At 41.4% G+C, this 13,752-nt stretch overlaps 1 protein-coding gene across 1 annotated transcript; it reads left to right on the top strand.

The window, feature by feature from the left end:
* The first annotated feature begins 7,220 nt into the window (after positions 1-7,220).
* On the top strand, positions 7,221-11,503 carry LOC142414138 (histamine H3 receptor-like). Its single transcript, XM_075511039.1, has 3 exons — positions 7,221-7,476; positions 7,556-7,722; positions 10,619-11,503. Exons 1-3 carry the CDS (start codon positions 7,221-7,223, stop codon positions 11,501-11,503), a joined length of 1,308 nt encoding a protein of 435 aa, XP_075367154.1.
* The last annotated feature ends 2,249 nt before the right edge of the window (positions 11,504-13,752 follow it).

Raw genomic sequence — 13,752 nt, 5'->3', positions numbered from 1 at the left:
TGTGAAAACTAAAGCCCAAATAACCAACTGATTGCCTCCTGTCTGCAAGCTAAAATTTTAAAAAATTAACTAGAACTGTCATGCTGTCATCCCTTTAAGTCAAACTGCATTTACAAATCTAGTGACCAACTACTTTTGTATATGGGTATGTAAATGTTACAGCATCACAGGTGACACTGAGAAAACTAGCGACAGCAAAACTGTATTACAAACCAAATTCTCTACCAACAGTCTAACTGACATTGATATATCAGCAGGAGAATTTGCTCTTAGGTTTTTGTCATTCAGCCTCTAAACACTCTAACAGACAAGATGCAGGACCACTGCAGAGCTGTAGAATTATAGCAAATAAGGCTGGAAGGGAGTTTGGGAGACTATTTAACCCACTTCCCTTGCCAAGGCATGTTCAGTCATTTCTACATCATTCTTAATAGATTTCTGATGAAACTATTCTTTTGGATCTCTAATGATCGAGATTCCACGGTAGTTTCAGGCAGTCTATTTCAATGTTTCACTACCATTAGACTATTGTTTTCTTAATTTCCTTTGCTGATATTTAAGACTTCTCTAATATCCCACTATTTCTTTCCTGTAAACTATGGATATGAAGAACAGTCATCTCTTCTTCTTCCCAGGAATCACTTTTTATTTAAAGACTACTAAGTATGTCTTCGGCCAATAAAGTTGGAGATTTGAAAATACAAAACGAGTCATAAAGACTTGTATACTTCAATAAACTGAGAAAGGCTCTGACAAAATTCTGCAGTTTTTCTGCAACTTTTCTCCAATCCAAAATGAAAATAAATCTTGAAAACACAAAATTTCATTCCAAACAGACATTCACGTTCCTACCTACCCCTATTAAGCATAGCGTAACAAAGACACAATCTTAAATAATAAAATCCCCATGCAAGTCCAAAAACGATGCATAACTATTCCCTTGACCATCTAAGGGCATAACAGAACGATGAGCTACACTTTGCATGCATGTCAACTCTGCTGTACTCTAAATTTCGAATATAACACTGACCATGACACAACTACAGTAAGAGTCTAACAGGTATATCCTGACAAAGAAACTCTGTAATATTCAAAGGTAGGAATAAGACAAATAAGCCTGTACTAAATATAGTACAGCAGACATTTGCTGAGTTTCTGCGTCAAGTAAGAAAGTAGAAATTAGAGAATGCATAAAAGTGAAGTTTGAAATAAAGGAAATTTGATTCCTTTTTCCTCTGTAAGAATTTATACCCCACCAATAACGTGAGGAAACAAAAGGTATCTGCTAGTATCAGAATGATCTGAACCTGTCTTATTACAAAGCCTGCGTGACAGTAACTGGGTCATTGATTAGTAACAATGATGAGCCATGCTCCCGAACACCACTGAATTCATCTTCTGCTGGCAACACATTCGTATTTGCTTGAAATTTCACATCCTGCCATTGAAGCAAATAGGCATTAACTTCCCAAAGAGGCACGTGCATTAAGGTCAGAGTGTTGGGGACTGCTACTCCAGTTAAAAATGAAAAATGGACAGCCCTGAGGAAAAAATTAACCCTAACTCATTGTCAAAGCTGTAAAAACTACAACAGATACTGATACAGCTTCAACTACTACTGATACAGACAAAATGCAAGTTTAGAGATGCTGGGGAAAATATTCTAAATCTGTGCTTATTATCAGCTTGCCACGGAAATGCCCTCCTGGCTTGGGTCAGAGGGAGATGCAGAAAGCAGATATGCTTCCAGCTTATTCCTGGGGAATGCCATCTACTGGGGGAAAAGAAGATATTGAGCAAATGCATTCAAACGTCAGAAACGCTGTTCTCCTAGGACTTCAGTATCACTCTGGCTAGAAATATTGTTGCAGATTAGCAATATTGTATATCTGGACACTATCAGTGCAAATGCAAGAGGTGACAGGCCAGGGGGAAAAGGAACTTTTCCAAGGATTAAGGAAGAAGGAACAAAGAATGAGAAATAAGCCACAGGCTGGGTACCTCATCACCAATCCTCAGTACAGTACAGTCCTCATCACCAATACATTGTTAAGAGATATTTTTTGGAAGTCTGTCCAGCTCTTACTGAGTGCAACCAAAAAACATTCAGTCCTCTGTAATGTACTTGCAGCCAAGAGACAAAATTGTGATGACATCCTTTGATGCTGGCAACATAAGTGAAACTGCCTAAGTGAAATACTGATGCATCAAGTAGCCAGGATGGGAAGGATACAAATGCCAAATACATTGCATTGCTGAACTGGTAATACAGAGTACTACTAATAATAGGTGAAACTGCTGAACGTATCCAGAAGGAGCAAAGGGAAATAAAACTATTTGTAGTGCCTATAATATATTTCACTGTGATGCTTCTCAATGCTAATATAATTTTGGTGTAACTTTAAGGTAATTGCCTATGGGATAACTATTTCTGGTACCTTATTGCAGTCTAATTATCCAAGTCCATTAGTTAAATCATATTTTAAATCTCTCATCTGTATTCATCAAAATCACAAGTCTTACTTCTTGACAAATGGTTATTAAAACAATAAAGCCAGATGTAGAGGGGATCTCAGGCTCATGGTATTTGGATGAATTCATATAGAGTGTGACATGGCAATCATGACGTCACCTGAAATGCAGAACAGAGTGCAGAACCGAATCATCCTGGCCTGGCCCCTGTACCCTCCCTGATACTGCATTCTTGTTTACATGTAAGCACAACAGGACTTCATTAAGCAGCAAATCACACTTGAAGTGGATGCAAACCAGTTTATTGATGTCTGAACAGGTGACAATGCAGCTCATCAAGAACTGAGAGTTTTGCAGTCTGCTTTCTTTGTGCTATTAAGGAAGTAGTACATCACCTTTAACCTCTAGCCATGCCTTTACAAGTGCCTTAAAACCAGGCTGGGATAACTACAGCCAGCTGAAATACCGATACCCACACCAAATCTTGCTAGCCCACAAGCCTCATTATTCACAGGACTGAATTCTACTGAATGTTTCTTTGGTGAAGAAAAGAAAATGCATAATCAGTAAATGGTAGGTAACGCTGTGTACTCTGAAGTAGATGCCTTTCCACTGGCACAGATCAAATAGGTGTTTTTTCTCTACATGTGCAGGAGCAAGAAGAATTACTTTAAAATATGAATTGCATCATGTGCACGGAGACATCTACAGAACATTAAACAAAATGAAGGGAATCAGTCTGCAAGCAAAACCCTGACTGGCAAAGGGTATAAGGTTAATAGGAAATGATCATCGCAGAATTTAGTTTTCCCCATTCATTTAACTAGGATCAGCTCTGTCTGACAGCAGAATTTGATTTACGGGTTGATAAAGCCATGTATGCGTTCTCTCTCAGTCAGTCTAAAAATCATTCCTCTTTTCCTGGCCAAGGAAGCTTTTTCTCTGTCAAATACCAATCACTCATAGTGAGAGAACAGTTTACAACAACCTATAAATATTAAATGGGGCTATTAGCAATTAAATATTTTGTCAGACATTTGCAAAACTACTAGTGAAGAGTTTCCTTTATGTAGTGAAGGTTCCAGCTATGGTATGCTTTCATACGCTTCACTGAAATGTGCAAAAATTGCCCTTCTGTTGACTAGGGAGCAAAGCTTAAGTAAAGCTTTGGTACCAGATAGCTTGTGGCATACCAAAAAAGAGTTATCCTGTATGTGAAATCCTAGGACTAAAACTAAGGATCTTTAAAAGGAACAAGCAGAGGAAGAAACATTATGTACAGTATGTTATTTGGTGAAAGACATGATGATTTAGCTTTGAGTTCAGATTCAGGCAAAGATGCAAGGTAAGTGTGCTTACTACCTTACTTAATTGTACTTCAAAGAAGGTATTAGCTGAGAAGGTCTTCTGCATCTTCTGAACCAATAGGCTGTACAGCCATCTGGAGTCTACTCCCTCAATGTGGTTGCCCAAGTCTATTTGGAAGCTGAATTTGGCCTGTTCTGGGAAAAGTGTCATCTGTCTGTGATATGGGAAAAACATTCTGTTTTTCTATCATTTCTGTAGATACACTCACCCACATATGCTAGAGTCATGGGAAATTGCATGATTCAGACAGCTCTCTATTTCAAAAATCACTGAAGGAAGTCTTATGGAAATGAAAACAATTATCACTAAAGAAATCACAGGAAACAAAAATTAACATTTCAGAACACATCAGTATTGATATGCCCTGGAAAACATATTTTTCATTATTTTCTTGGGCTACTGTCATTTCTCTTTACCAATTCTAATCAATTATGTCTCTTGCTCCAAGGATTAGATAAAGATGAGGAACAAAATATGTTTTCAGAAGTCTACAATTCAGTCTCACACAAAGACATTTTATAAAGAGTTCTTCATCTACTTTTACTTCATCCTGCCAGGATCCATTAATCAGAGTGTTCTCCCTCCAGGACAGACTGCTTGGACAATGGAGCCGATGAGGTATAGCTCTCTTCTCTTTCCTGTGCTCATTTTAAGATTTTTTTTTCCCAATGCGTGCATATATCTACACCAGCATAACATACATTTTGAAGTAAAGTGAAACTCTTCTCCCAAGAATTAATGTTCTTAAAAGAAAATCAACATAGCTCAGTAAAAAAGACAGTAACTCACAGGACATGAAAACAACCTTTTTCAGGGAAAAAAAAAATGCTTGAAGTCTGGATTTGTAAAACCTGCTGTTCTGAGAGCACTGGCCACCTAGTGCACACTTGGATTTGCTGTCTGCAAGGGTCTCCAGACGGCACTAGTAGAGTCTTCAACAGTAAATCCCCAAAGTGCAGAGTTATGGACTGATGGTTCATGCTTTTAGGAACAGAATTTTGTTAAGAGTTGCAGTCATCATGCCTTGCCAAAGCAGCAGTAATAAAGGAGCATCAGAAGACAGTAAAGGTGGTTATTATGGGACTTACTGAGAATCTCAAAATCTGCCAGAAGGTAATACAGTAATTTGTAGAAAAGCTACTTCAAATAGAGTACACAAGCGTACATGCTGTAAACTCACTGAGCTCCTGTAAAATTACCTTACATTAGAGGAGTTACAGAATATAGTATTTATTTGTGAAAGAATAAATGAATTCTACCATGTTTTCCTGGTGATTTATTTATTTTTTCTTCTTTCTTTCTCTTGGCTGCCTCTTTTATATTCCACAGCACAATCAGATAGCAGTAATTATCAACAAGCTTGATCCTGCCTGAACTGAAGTGAATGGAAAACTGCCAACTGGGCTCAAAGGGACATGAAAATGAGTCCCCAAATTAGACAATAATAATAATCACTGTGGTAATAAGCTAAGGCTTCAGTGTTCCTATCACTTTTGCTTTGTGTGGCTTTACTTATTTGCTTTAGGGAGATAAAGATATGGGGGCATGTAAAAAGAGTATTTTGCTCATACACACTAGACATGCAGCTGCCATTTGTGTCTCTGGACAGAACTCAACTCTTAACATAAATAAACTAAATACCATAAAATGACTGCAACTCTTAACATAAATAGAGAGGCTGTATCATAAGCAGCGTAAATTGCAAAATCCCCTCTGTGGAGCTACTGATTTATAGGGATTACCTGGCCTGGAATTTGTACTTCCAACATTGACAAAGGCTTGATACTTCCCTTTGGGGAAAAGGCCAGTCCACCATTACCCTGAGAATACATGCTCAACCTCAGACAAATAATAGACAAGTTCTTAAACTGTTCTTGCTTGTCTTACCTGATGTCCATTTAAATGGCTCTTTCTTTAGAAAGCTGCTGTAACTGCTTCTAAATTTGTTATTTCAAACTTCAGATTTATACAAATCTTTCCTAAAAGAGGAGTTTACCACATATGAAATATGGGCTGAATTAAGTGAAGATTATGTGCATCCAATGATTGGTTTTCAGCAAGTTCTGTTTTCTTTTAATGACAAAGGGGCCATACCAAAGGCAGCAAGTCCAAAACTGCTTACAGTCTCTAGGAAACTCTCACGGAAAGGAAGGCAAAGCCCATCAATGCCCACATATTTTAAGGCAGATAATGATCCAGTGGGCCAAATCATGAGAGTAGAGGTAGGCCACATTTCCTGTCTTAAATTACCCTTCAGTTTGCCAGACTTCAGCAACCTCTGCAGCTCATTCAGGGGTCACTGTGGCCCACTCCTCCTCCCCTGCGCTGGGTCAGCCATCATGCCAGAAGCTGAAAGAAGTCTTAGCCCTTTCCTGGTTGCTCACGTTTGGTTTCTGGAATACATCTGCCTTCTGTGATAAAACTGGCTCTCCGACACTGCTATCCCACAAGTGTGAGGTCGTTTACCCAGTGTGCAAGATGCCAATGTACACACAGGCAGGGGTATTTTATTTTATGTCTGTGCAGAGATGGGTGCTAGGTGGTAGCTACACAAACATCATTGTCACAACGCACTTTAATATACTGTCTAAATCCACTGCCAGTTTTGGAAAGGGAGGTCTCAAATACTGTGTTCCTGCAAGTTTTGTGAAAACGAGTAGCTAGGCACAGCAGAGACCTTCTTAGTGCTCCCACAGATGGAAAGGCTGAGGCTAACGCAGCCTTATCCACCCCACAAGGCTGCAGGTAACGAGCTCACCCAGACACACAAGATGGCTGCCTAGCACATCACCAGGCCACTGGCTCGGCTGGGCCAGCCAAACGCTCAGGTGAAAGGGGACAGAAAGTCTACTAGACATGGCAGAAAGCAAAGATCATTTGAGGACTCCACGGGCCATAGGAAAGACCTGCAGATATGGTGTAGGGCATGAGCCATATAAACAAGGCAGGCAACTGAGCCTACCCCGCCAACGACCGCGTATGAGAAGGAAACTGGGAGCGCCGTTGAGAGAGTGGGCGGGCGGCCGTTGGGCAGCCGTTGGAGAGCCGTTAGGAGGGCGGGCGGCTGTTGGAAGCGTTACCTCACGGCGCTTCACGGAACGGGCTGGTGAGGGAGCCAGCCGGCGGACAGCGGGAGCGGGGCTCTCCCGCCCGCAGCAGGACTCCGGAAAGTTTTGCCACACCGGCGCCCTCCCAGCAACGGCTCGGAGCCGGGCTGGCTCCGGGCATCGCCGAGCCGCCCCACAGCCCGCCGCGCCCGGCCCCTCCCTCCGCCCGGCGGCAGCTGTGGCGGGGCAGAGGCGGTGCTAACAGCAGAGCGGCAGAGCCGGACTGGGCAGCAGCGGAGCGCGGGGAGCGCCGCGGGCTCTCCGCCGGGAGCCATGGGCCAGGACTTGCCGTGGCTCAACCACTCCGGCAGCCCGCGGGCGGCGGGCAACGCCTGTGCGGCGGACGGGCAGCGCGGCGGGCCCTTCGCCGCCGCCACCGCTGCGCTGCTGGCGGCGCTCATGGGGTTGCTGGTGCTGGCCACGGTGTTGGGCAATGCCCTGGTCATTCTGGCGTTCGTGGTGGACCGGAGCCTCCGCACGCAGGGCAACTTCTTCTTCCTCAACCTGGCAATCGCCGACCTCCTGGTGGGTGAGTGCCGGGGCGCCGGGAGGGGCGGAGGGTTGCGGTCCGCGGCGCTGCACCTGTCACCGCCGAGCTCTGTCCGCAGGCGGCTTCTGCATCCCCCTCTACATCCCCTACGTGCTGACGGGCAAGTGGAGACTCGGCAGGGGCTTGTGTAAGCTGTGGCTGGTGGTAGACTACCTGGTGTGCACCGCCTCCGTCTTCAACATCGTCCTTATCAGCTTCGACAGGTTCATCTCTGTCACCAAAGCGGTAAGGGCTGGGGAAGTGGTCCTGAGGGCAGTCTGCATGGGCTCCAAGGCTGCCCTTTCAAGCAGGATGGTTTGCTTAGGTCAGTTGGCTCTCAATGCCATTGCACCTCACTCAAACACCACAGGAGATGGGGTATCTAGGCAGTTCCCCTTGGTCCTGGAAATAGTTCTGGGAGTGATCAGCTTCGGCAGAAAAGACATTTGCTTCTCACTTTTATATTGGAAGAGGTACTCTGTTTTAGAAACAGGCACAGGTTGTATATGCTGCTGTTGTGGCTAGAAGGGCAGAGGGAACAAGGTGTACTTATTTCCTTCCCAGCCACACCTTGCATAAGCTTAAAAAGTATTACCCAGCTGAAACAGACCATCTCCCTCAGAACATGGCAATGCACTTGTTGACAACTGATAGCCTAAGCCAGCCTAGCTGCATCCCAGCTGCAGCACAAAGCAGAGACAGATCTCCTTGCAAAGGGTACCAGACTCTCAGGGAGAATTAGATGTATGCAGCTGTGTATAGTTCAAAAGTAGCAGAATATATATTAACATCTTTCAAAGGATGCAAATGCTATTTCCATGTAACAGCCACAGAAATAGCTAGAGCCTTGCCTCAGCCATGCAGCATGTCGGTTATCAAAAAAGAAGTAGACTAGACTTCACAAAATCAAAAACTAACTTCATTTTCACCTAGACCATACTGCCTCGAAGTATTTTGGATGGTGCCAAAATAACACATTTTACCTGCTAATACGTTTCACTCTTCTGCACAAGAATAACCACTTCTTGGTTATTCTTCAGCCCCCTGTTCCACCCAAATTTCCCTAAAACCTTAATTTAGCTTCATTGCTCATTCTAAATCACACTAAGAGGCAATGATACTTTTTTGGCAAACAGTACCAAGAGAGGCTGCAAGATCACTTCAAGAGTTTATATGCAAATTGTGTTTTACCAGCTTCTTTTTGAAGAGGGAGAAATGAACAGATTAATTCTTAAACAGTCAACACTTACAATTCCTTTATTTTCTAGGTTCTGAATTAGCCATGAATTTTGCTTTCATAAACCAAACTCTCATGACTATACACATAGTATAAATATATAGACTGGATGGTTTCAGAAACAGAAAGAGAAACTGGTCATAATAAATGAAAAAAATCAGCCACTTTAAAATACTTCCAATTAATCCTCCATATAAAAATCCCTCCCCAGGCAAGAGTACAGAAGCTGCCTATTGGGTTAGGGCAGTATAAGAACATATGAACAGGAATATATGAAGTTCTGAATTACTCTCCATCTCAATGAAAATAGTAATCTTCCAACAAGACTGCTCCTGAAATCATTAGTAGCTTTGTCAAGGATTGCAAAATCAGACCCGATTGAGACAAACTCGGGATTCCTCAGCTGTGTGGGTATTCTATCAGAACAGCATTGGCTTTGGAGATCAAGATCCACAGATTGAGGCAGTAAACATGAATCTTAGACAGAATTCAAGCTTGAGGACTTCATATTCCAAAACACTGTGGCCACTGTAGAGATGTGAAGATTGAATTCCAATTCACTATATGAATATTGTCCACTACACCAGGGATTTAGAATATTGAGAAGATCTTGATTTTAAGATTTTATTGCTGATAGGGTTTACTGACTCAGAATCACAGAATCATATAGGTTGGAAAAGACCTTTAAGATCATTGAGTCCAACCATAAACCTAACACTGCCAAAACCACTACTACACCATGTCTCTAAGTACCTCATCCAAACGTCCTTTAAATACCTCCAGGGATGGCGACTCAACCACTTCCCTGGGCAGCCTGTTCCAATGCTTGATAACCCTCTCAGTGAAGAAAAATTTCCTAATATCCAGTCTAAACCTCCCCTGGCGCAACTTGGGGCCATTTCCTCTTGTCCTATCACTTGTTACCTGGGAGAAGAGACCGACCCCCACCTCTCTACAGCCTCCTTTCAGGTAGTTGAAGAGAGCGATAAGGTCTCCCCTCAGCCTCCTTTTCTCCAGGCTAAACAACCCCAGCTCCCTCAGCCGCTCCTCATAAGACTTGTGCTCCAGATCCTTCACCAGCTTCGTTGCCCTTCTCTGCACACGCTCCAGTACCTCAATATCCCTCTTGTAGTGGGGGGCCCAAAACTGAACACAGTACACATTACTGTGTACTCACTTACTGTGACTCAGTATTACTGACATACATACTTTTTTTTTTTTTTGCACCTTAGCTTCTCTATTTTCTAAATAAGGGAAATTCCTGTAAAGCACTTGCAGACCACAACACTCCATCTATACATCTTAATTGCAAATAGGAGTTCTGCAAGTACTTCATAAAAGAATGAAATTAAGGATATCCAACAGAAGTAAAAGCTGTTATCCATTAAATTTTTTTGTATGATTTTCACAGTAAGAAAAAAAAAAGGCTGTATCTACAAAGCAGAAAGAAAAGAACTTGCATAGGTATTCTAGGAATTCAGATCCTTTTATGTATTTTAAATTAAATGATTTAAAAGTTCTAAATAAGTGACTTTTGAAGGGCCATGTTTTTAGACATTCTGTAAACTGGTGTCACAGCTAATGCAATTGAATATGTAAGTAACTGGTAACAACCAATTCAAGGAATAGCAGTGGTTATTTGCTTTGGAAAAGCCTTGATTTTCTAGCTTTTAAGATCCAATGCACGTTCTCAGAACATATCCGGTCACTTTGATAGATAATGTTTCTTGGAACTGATATTTCAGAAATAGCTTTTCTGTGGTACTGGTAAGCTTGGTATAACCCTCATCCCTAAACCAATGTATTATCAACCCTCACAAGTGACAGAGGGGGTCATATTCAAGGTAGCCATGTAACTGTTTGAGATACTAGTAATGTATATGACTTAACTTTTCTCCCTCTCAGATCAGTTACAGGGCTCAGAAAGGGATGACCAGAAATGCTATATTGAAGATGATCACTGTATGGATTGCTGCTTTTCTCCTCTATGGTCCAGCCATTCTCAGTTGGGAGCACATTGCCCAGAAGAGCATCCTCCCTGAAGGAGAATGTCATGCAGAATTCTTCTACAACTGGTATTTCCTAATGATTGCCTCTACTATTGAATTCTTTACACCTTTCATCACTGTTACATACTTTAACTTAAGTATTTACCTCAATATCAGGAAACGCACATCCCTCAGAAACGAAAACCTATCACCTGGTCAAGAGGACTGTGAAATGAGTTTCCAGGGGAAAAAAAGGGAACACGCTATATTTTTTGTAAAACCAGCTAACAGACACAAACATAAGAAGAGAGCAAGCAGCCTTTCTCCCCCAAAAAAGGATTCAAGGCTCAGCCTACATAAGCTTGACAATCAGTCATTAAATTTGAATGTCAATCAAGACCTTCCACCACTTCAGGTAGAAGTCGAGACCAAGCCTCATAGGAATGGTTTCTACAAAACTACAGAAAGTGTATGCAATGCCACCAGCAGAGTGGACATTGCTAACACTATGGCAAATAGATTTAGACTTTCCCGGGATAAAAGAGTAGCAAAGTCTTTAGCAATTATTGTCTGTGTGTTCGGTTTGTGTTGGGCTCCATATACACTTTTGATGATCATCAGAGCAGCTTGCCATGGGCACTGTGTGCAGTATTCACTCTATGAGACTTCATTTTGGCTTCTGTGGGTGAATTCCGCCATTAACCCAGTTCTATACCCACTGTGTCACATGAGCTTTAGGAAAGCCTTTATAAAACTCCTGTGTCCAGGAAAAGCCAAAATTCATCCTCATATTTTTATGTGAGAAAAAGAAAGTATGAAGGCTGACAATTAGTACATCTTGCTTTCAGTGGGAGCATAAACTGGCTAAGTACTAAGTGCAGTGTGCACTGGGTGGTTTATGGAATACTGATAAGTAGGTACAAGTGTAGATATTTATGAATGTATAGAAATACAGTCATCCATGTACCTGGAGAAATCATAGCAATGAAAAGAAAGGTAACTTCTCAAAACTCTTTGGGAAATTATGCCAACAGTATATTTAATGCTAGTGCACCATTACCAGAAAAGTGCTGAAAATGGAATACAACATTCATGGCCAATAATTAGAGTTCAGGCTCTCTCACTTTTAATAACTGTAAATATTGCTGGTAGGGAATTCCATAAAGTGTTAATCTTGGACCTCTTATATTTTACCCCCAAAGCCACTCCAAGATACCAAGGGTCTCAGCTGTTAAGTGCAGTATGCTTTTCCCCCACTTAGTGGCAAGCCAGACAAGATCATGACCAATGCAAAAAACCTAAATACTGGTGTCCAGTAAAAGCATGGGACAAGAGGCACCAGAACAGTCAGGTTACCAAAGAAGCTGAGCAAGCGTAGCAGGTACGGGAGCACAGATTTGAGTAAAGGTGGTTGAGAAATAAGAGTAGAATTTTTAGTAGAACTAAGTTCAGGGACAGCAATATAAAAGGGTTTTGAGCTTTGTGATAAGAGATATGAGAATTGAGAGTTTATACACTGGAAGAGGTTCACCATGAGTTTCCTCCCTCAGCTATGACTTCCTGCCCCCTGCCAGGATCCTGCATGGGGAGGAATCTACTCAAGTCAAACCTCTACTCCTTACAGGACTGATGGTCTTGTATCTCTTCTATCTTTTGCTGTAAGTGAAGTAAGCATAATTAGTCTATGAGATCTGTGACAGACAGATCTTGCTATAGACAGACCTTTAGGTAAACTTCCCTTGGAGTAATTTTTAAAACCTTTCCAATTAGACTTTTACTAGTTCTGGCTTGTTCTGAAAGGAAAAAAAAAAAATGTTGTTCTCCCCTACCCCACCCATTGGATCTATCCATTCATCAAATAATCAGTGGTCAAAAAAAAAAAAAAAAAGAAGTGTTACTTGAAGTATTCAGACATTTTCCAAAGTCACACATCATGAACAGCATGACTCAAAAAAGTCTGTTAAAGTTTACAGCCTTGCTATTGACCATGAGTGTGAAAAACAAGAATGTAAACTACATACTGTTTCTGCCATTCTGCCTCTGCCACAAGAGAAGCTCACACAGCTAGATCCCGAGTTTTGACTAGATTTGTCCCACAAGAGGTAGAGATTTGGACATCACTAGTGATGCAAGTTCATTTCTACTATCATAAGTATTTTCTATGTAGCTTAACAGATGCTTTCCTTTGCTGACAAGAGTGATAGCTATTGAACAGCTGTAGTTCTCCATTGCCACAGCCAAAATGCATGTTAGTACAGTTGATGTTAAAGTTTACCAACAGTATTTTGAAATTATTTACTTTGTAAAATTTCAGTAAAGTAATTAAGAACTGTGGAAGAGTCATAACTTCGTAGCCTTAACAAGTGGTACATGGGAAAAAGTAGTAGCCTACAACATTTGGGTAACTGCCGTTGAAACTGCAAAACCATTATTCGAAGACAATTCCTAGGTTACAAGGACTGACCTTGAGGATTAAACAAACATGGTTAGCAAGTATTGTAAACTAGGAGGGCATATGCCTACTATATGAATGTATCTACACAAACATGATCATCATGATCTGCTATGGATGTTTTATAACAAAACAATCAGCTTAACAGTTCTCTTAAGAGAAACAGCATCAGATACAGAGCAACATTAAGATTTTTGAATAGCATTAATTATACCACTGGGCAAGTAAAGCCATTAGATTATCTCCCCATTCCTCCTCCCCTCCAAGCCAGACTTCTAGATCAGTAGATCAATGATCTAATTGTTGTCTACTCCATAATTCTTGTTTCCTAGGATCATATTTGCCTTTTTCAGAAAACAGGTAGCACTAAGTTATTGGACACTCCCACCAAGGTCTCATTCACTATCCAGTCAAGCCAGGACAATTTTCACAACAGTGGCCAACTCAAGGACTAGGGAAGTTCAATCAGTTACCTTTAGAACATTACATTCAGTTAAGGTAAAAAAGACATTTCAAAGTTTTCAGCAACTGGCATAAACCTACAGACTAGACCAGTCTTCATGGGAGTTGCCATTGGCAATTGCTCTACTGCTCAATTT

This window comes from Mycteria americana, chromosome 8, assembly GCF_035582795.1.
Source record: "Mycteria americana isolate JAX WOST 10 ecotype Jacksonville Zoo and Gardens chromosome 8, USCA_MyAme_1.0, whole genome shotgun sequence".
Lineage (NCBI taxonomy): Eukaryota > Metazoa > Chordata > Aves > Ciconiiformes > Ciconiidae > Mycteria > Mycteria americana.
Note: the sequence above shows the minus strand (reverse complement) of the source record. Positions and strands in the feature narration are given on the sequence as shown.

Excerpts from the sequence above, each read along its gene's own strand:
- LOC142414138 (XM_075511039.1), top strand. The coding sequence starts at position 7,221 with ATGGGCCAGGACTTGCCGTGGCTCAACCACTCCGGCAGCCCGCGGGCG. Across the intron at positions 7,477-7,555 it reads AATCGCCGACCTCCTGGTGG|GCGGCTTCTGCATCCCCCTC; the intron begins GTGAGTGCCGGG and ends CTCTGTCCGCAG. Across the intron at positions 7,723-10,618 it reads TCATCTCTGTCACCAAAGCG|ATCAGTTACAGGGCTCAGAA; the intron begins GTAAGGGCTGGG and ends TCTCCCTCTCAG.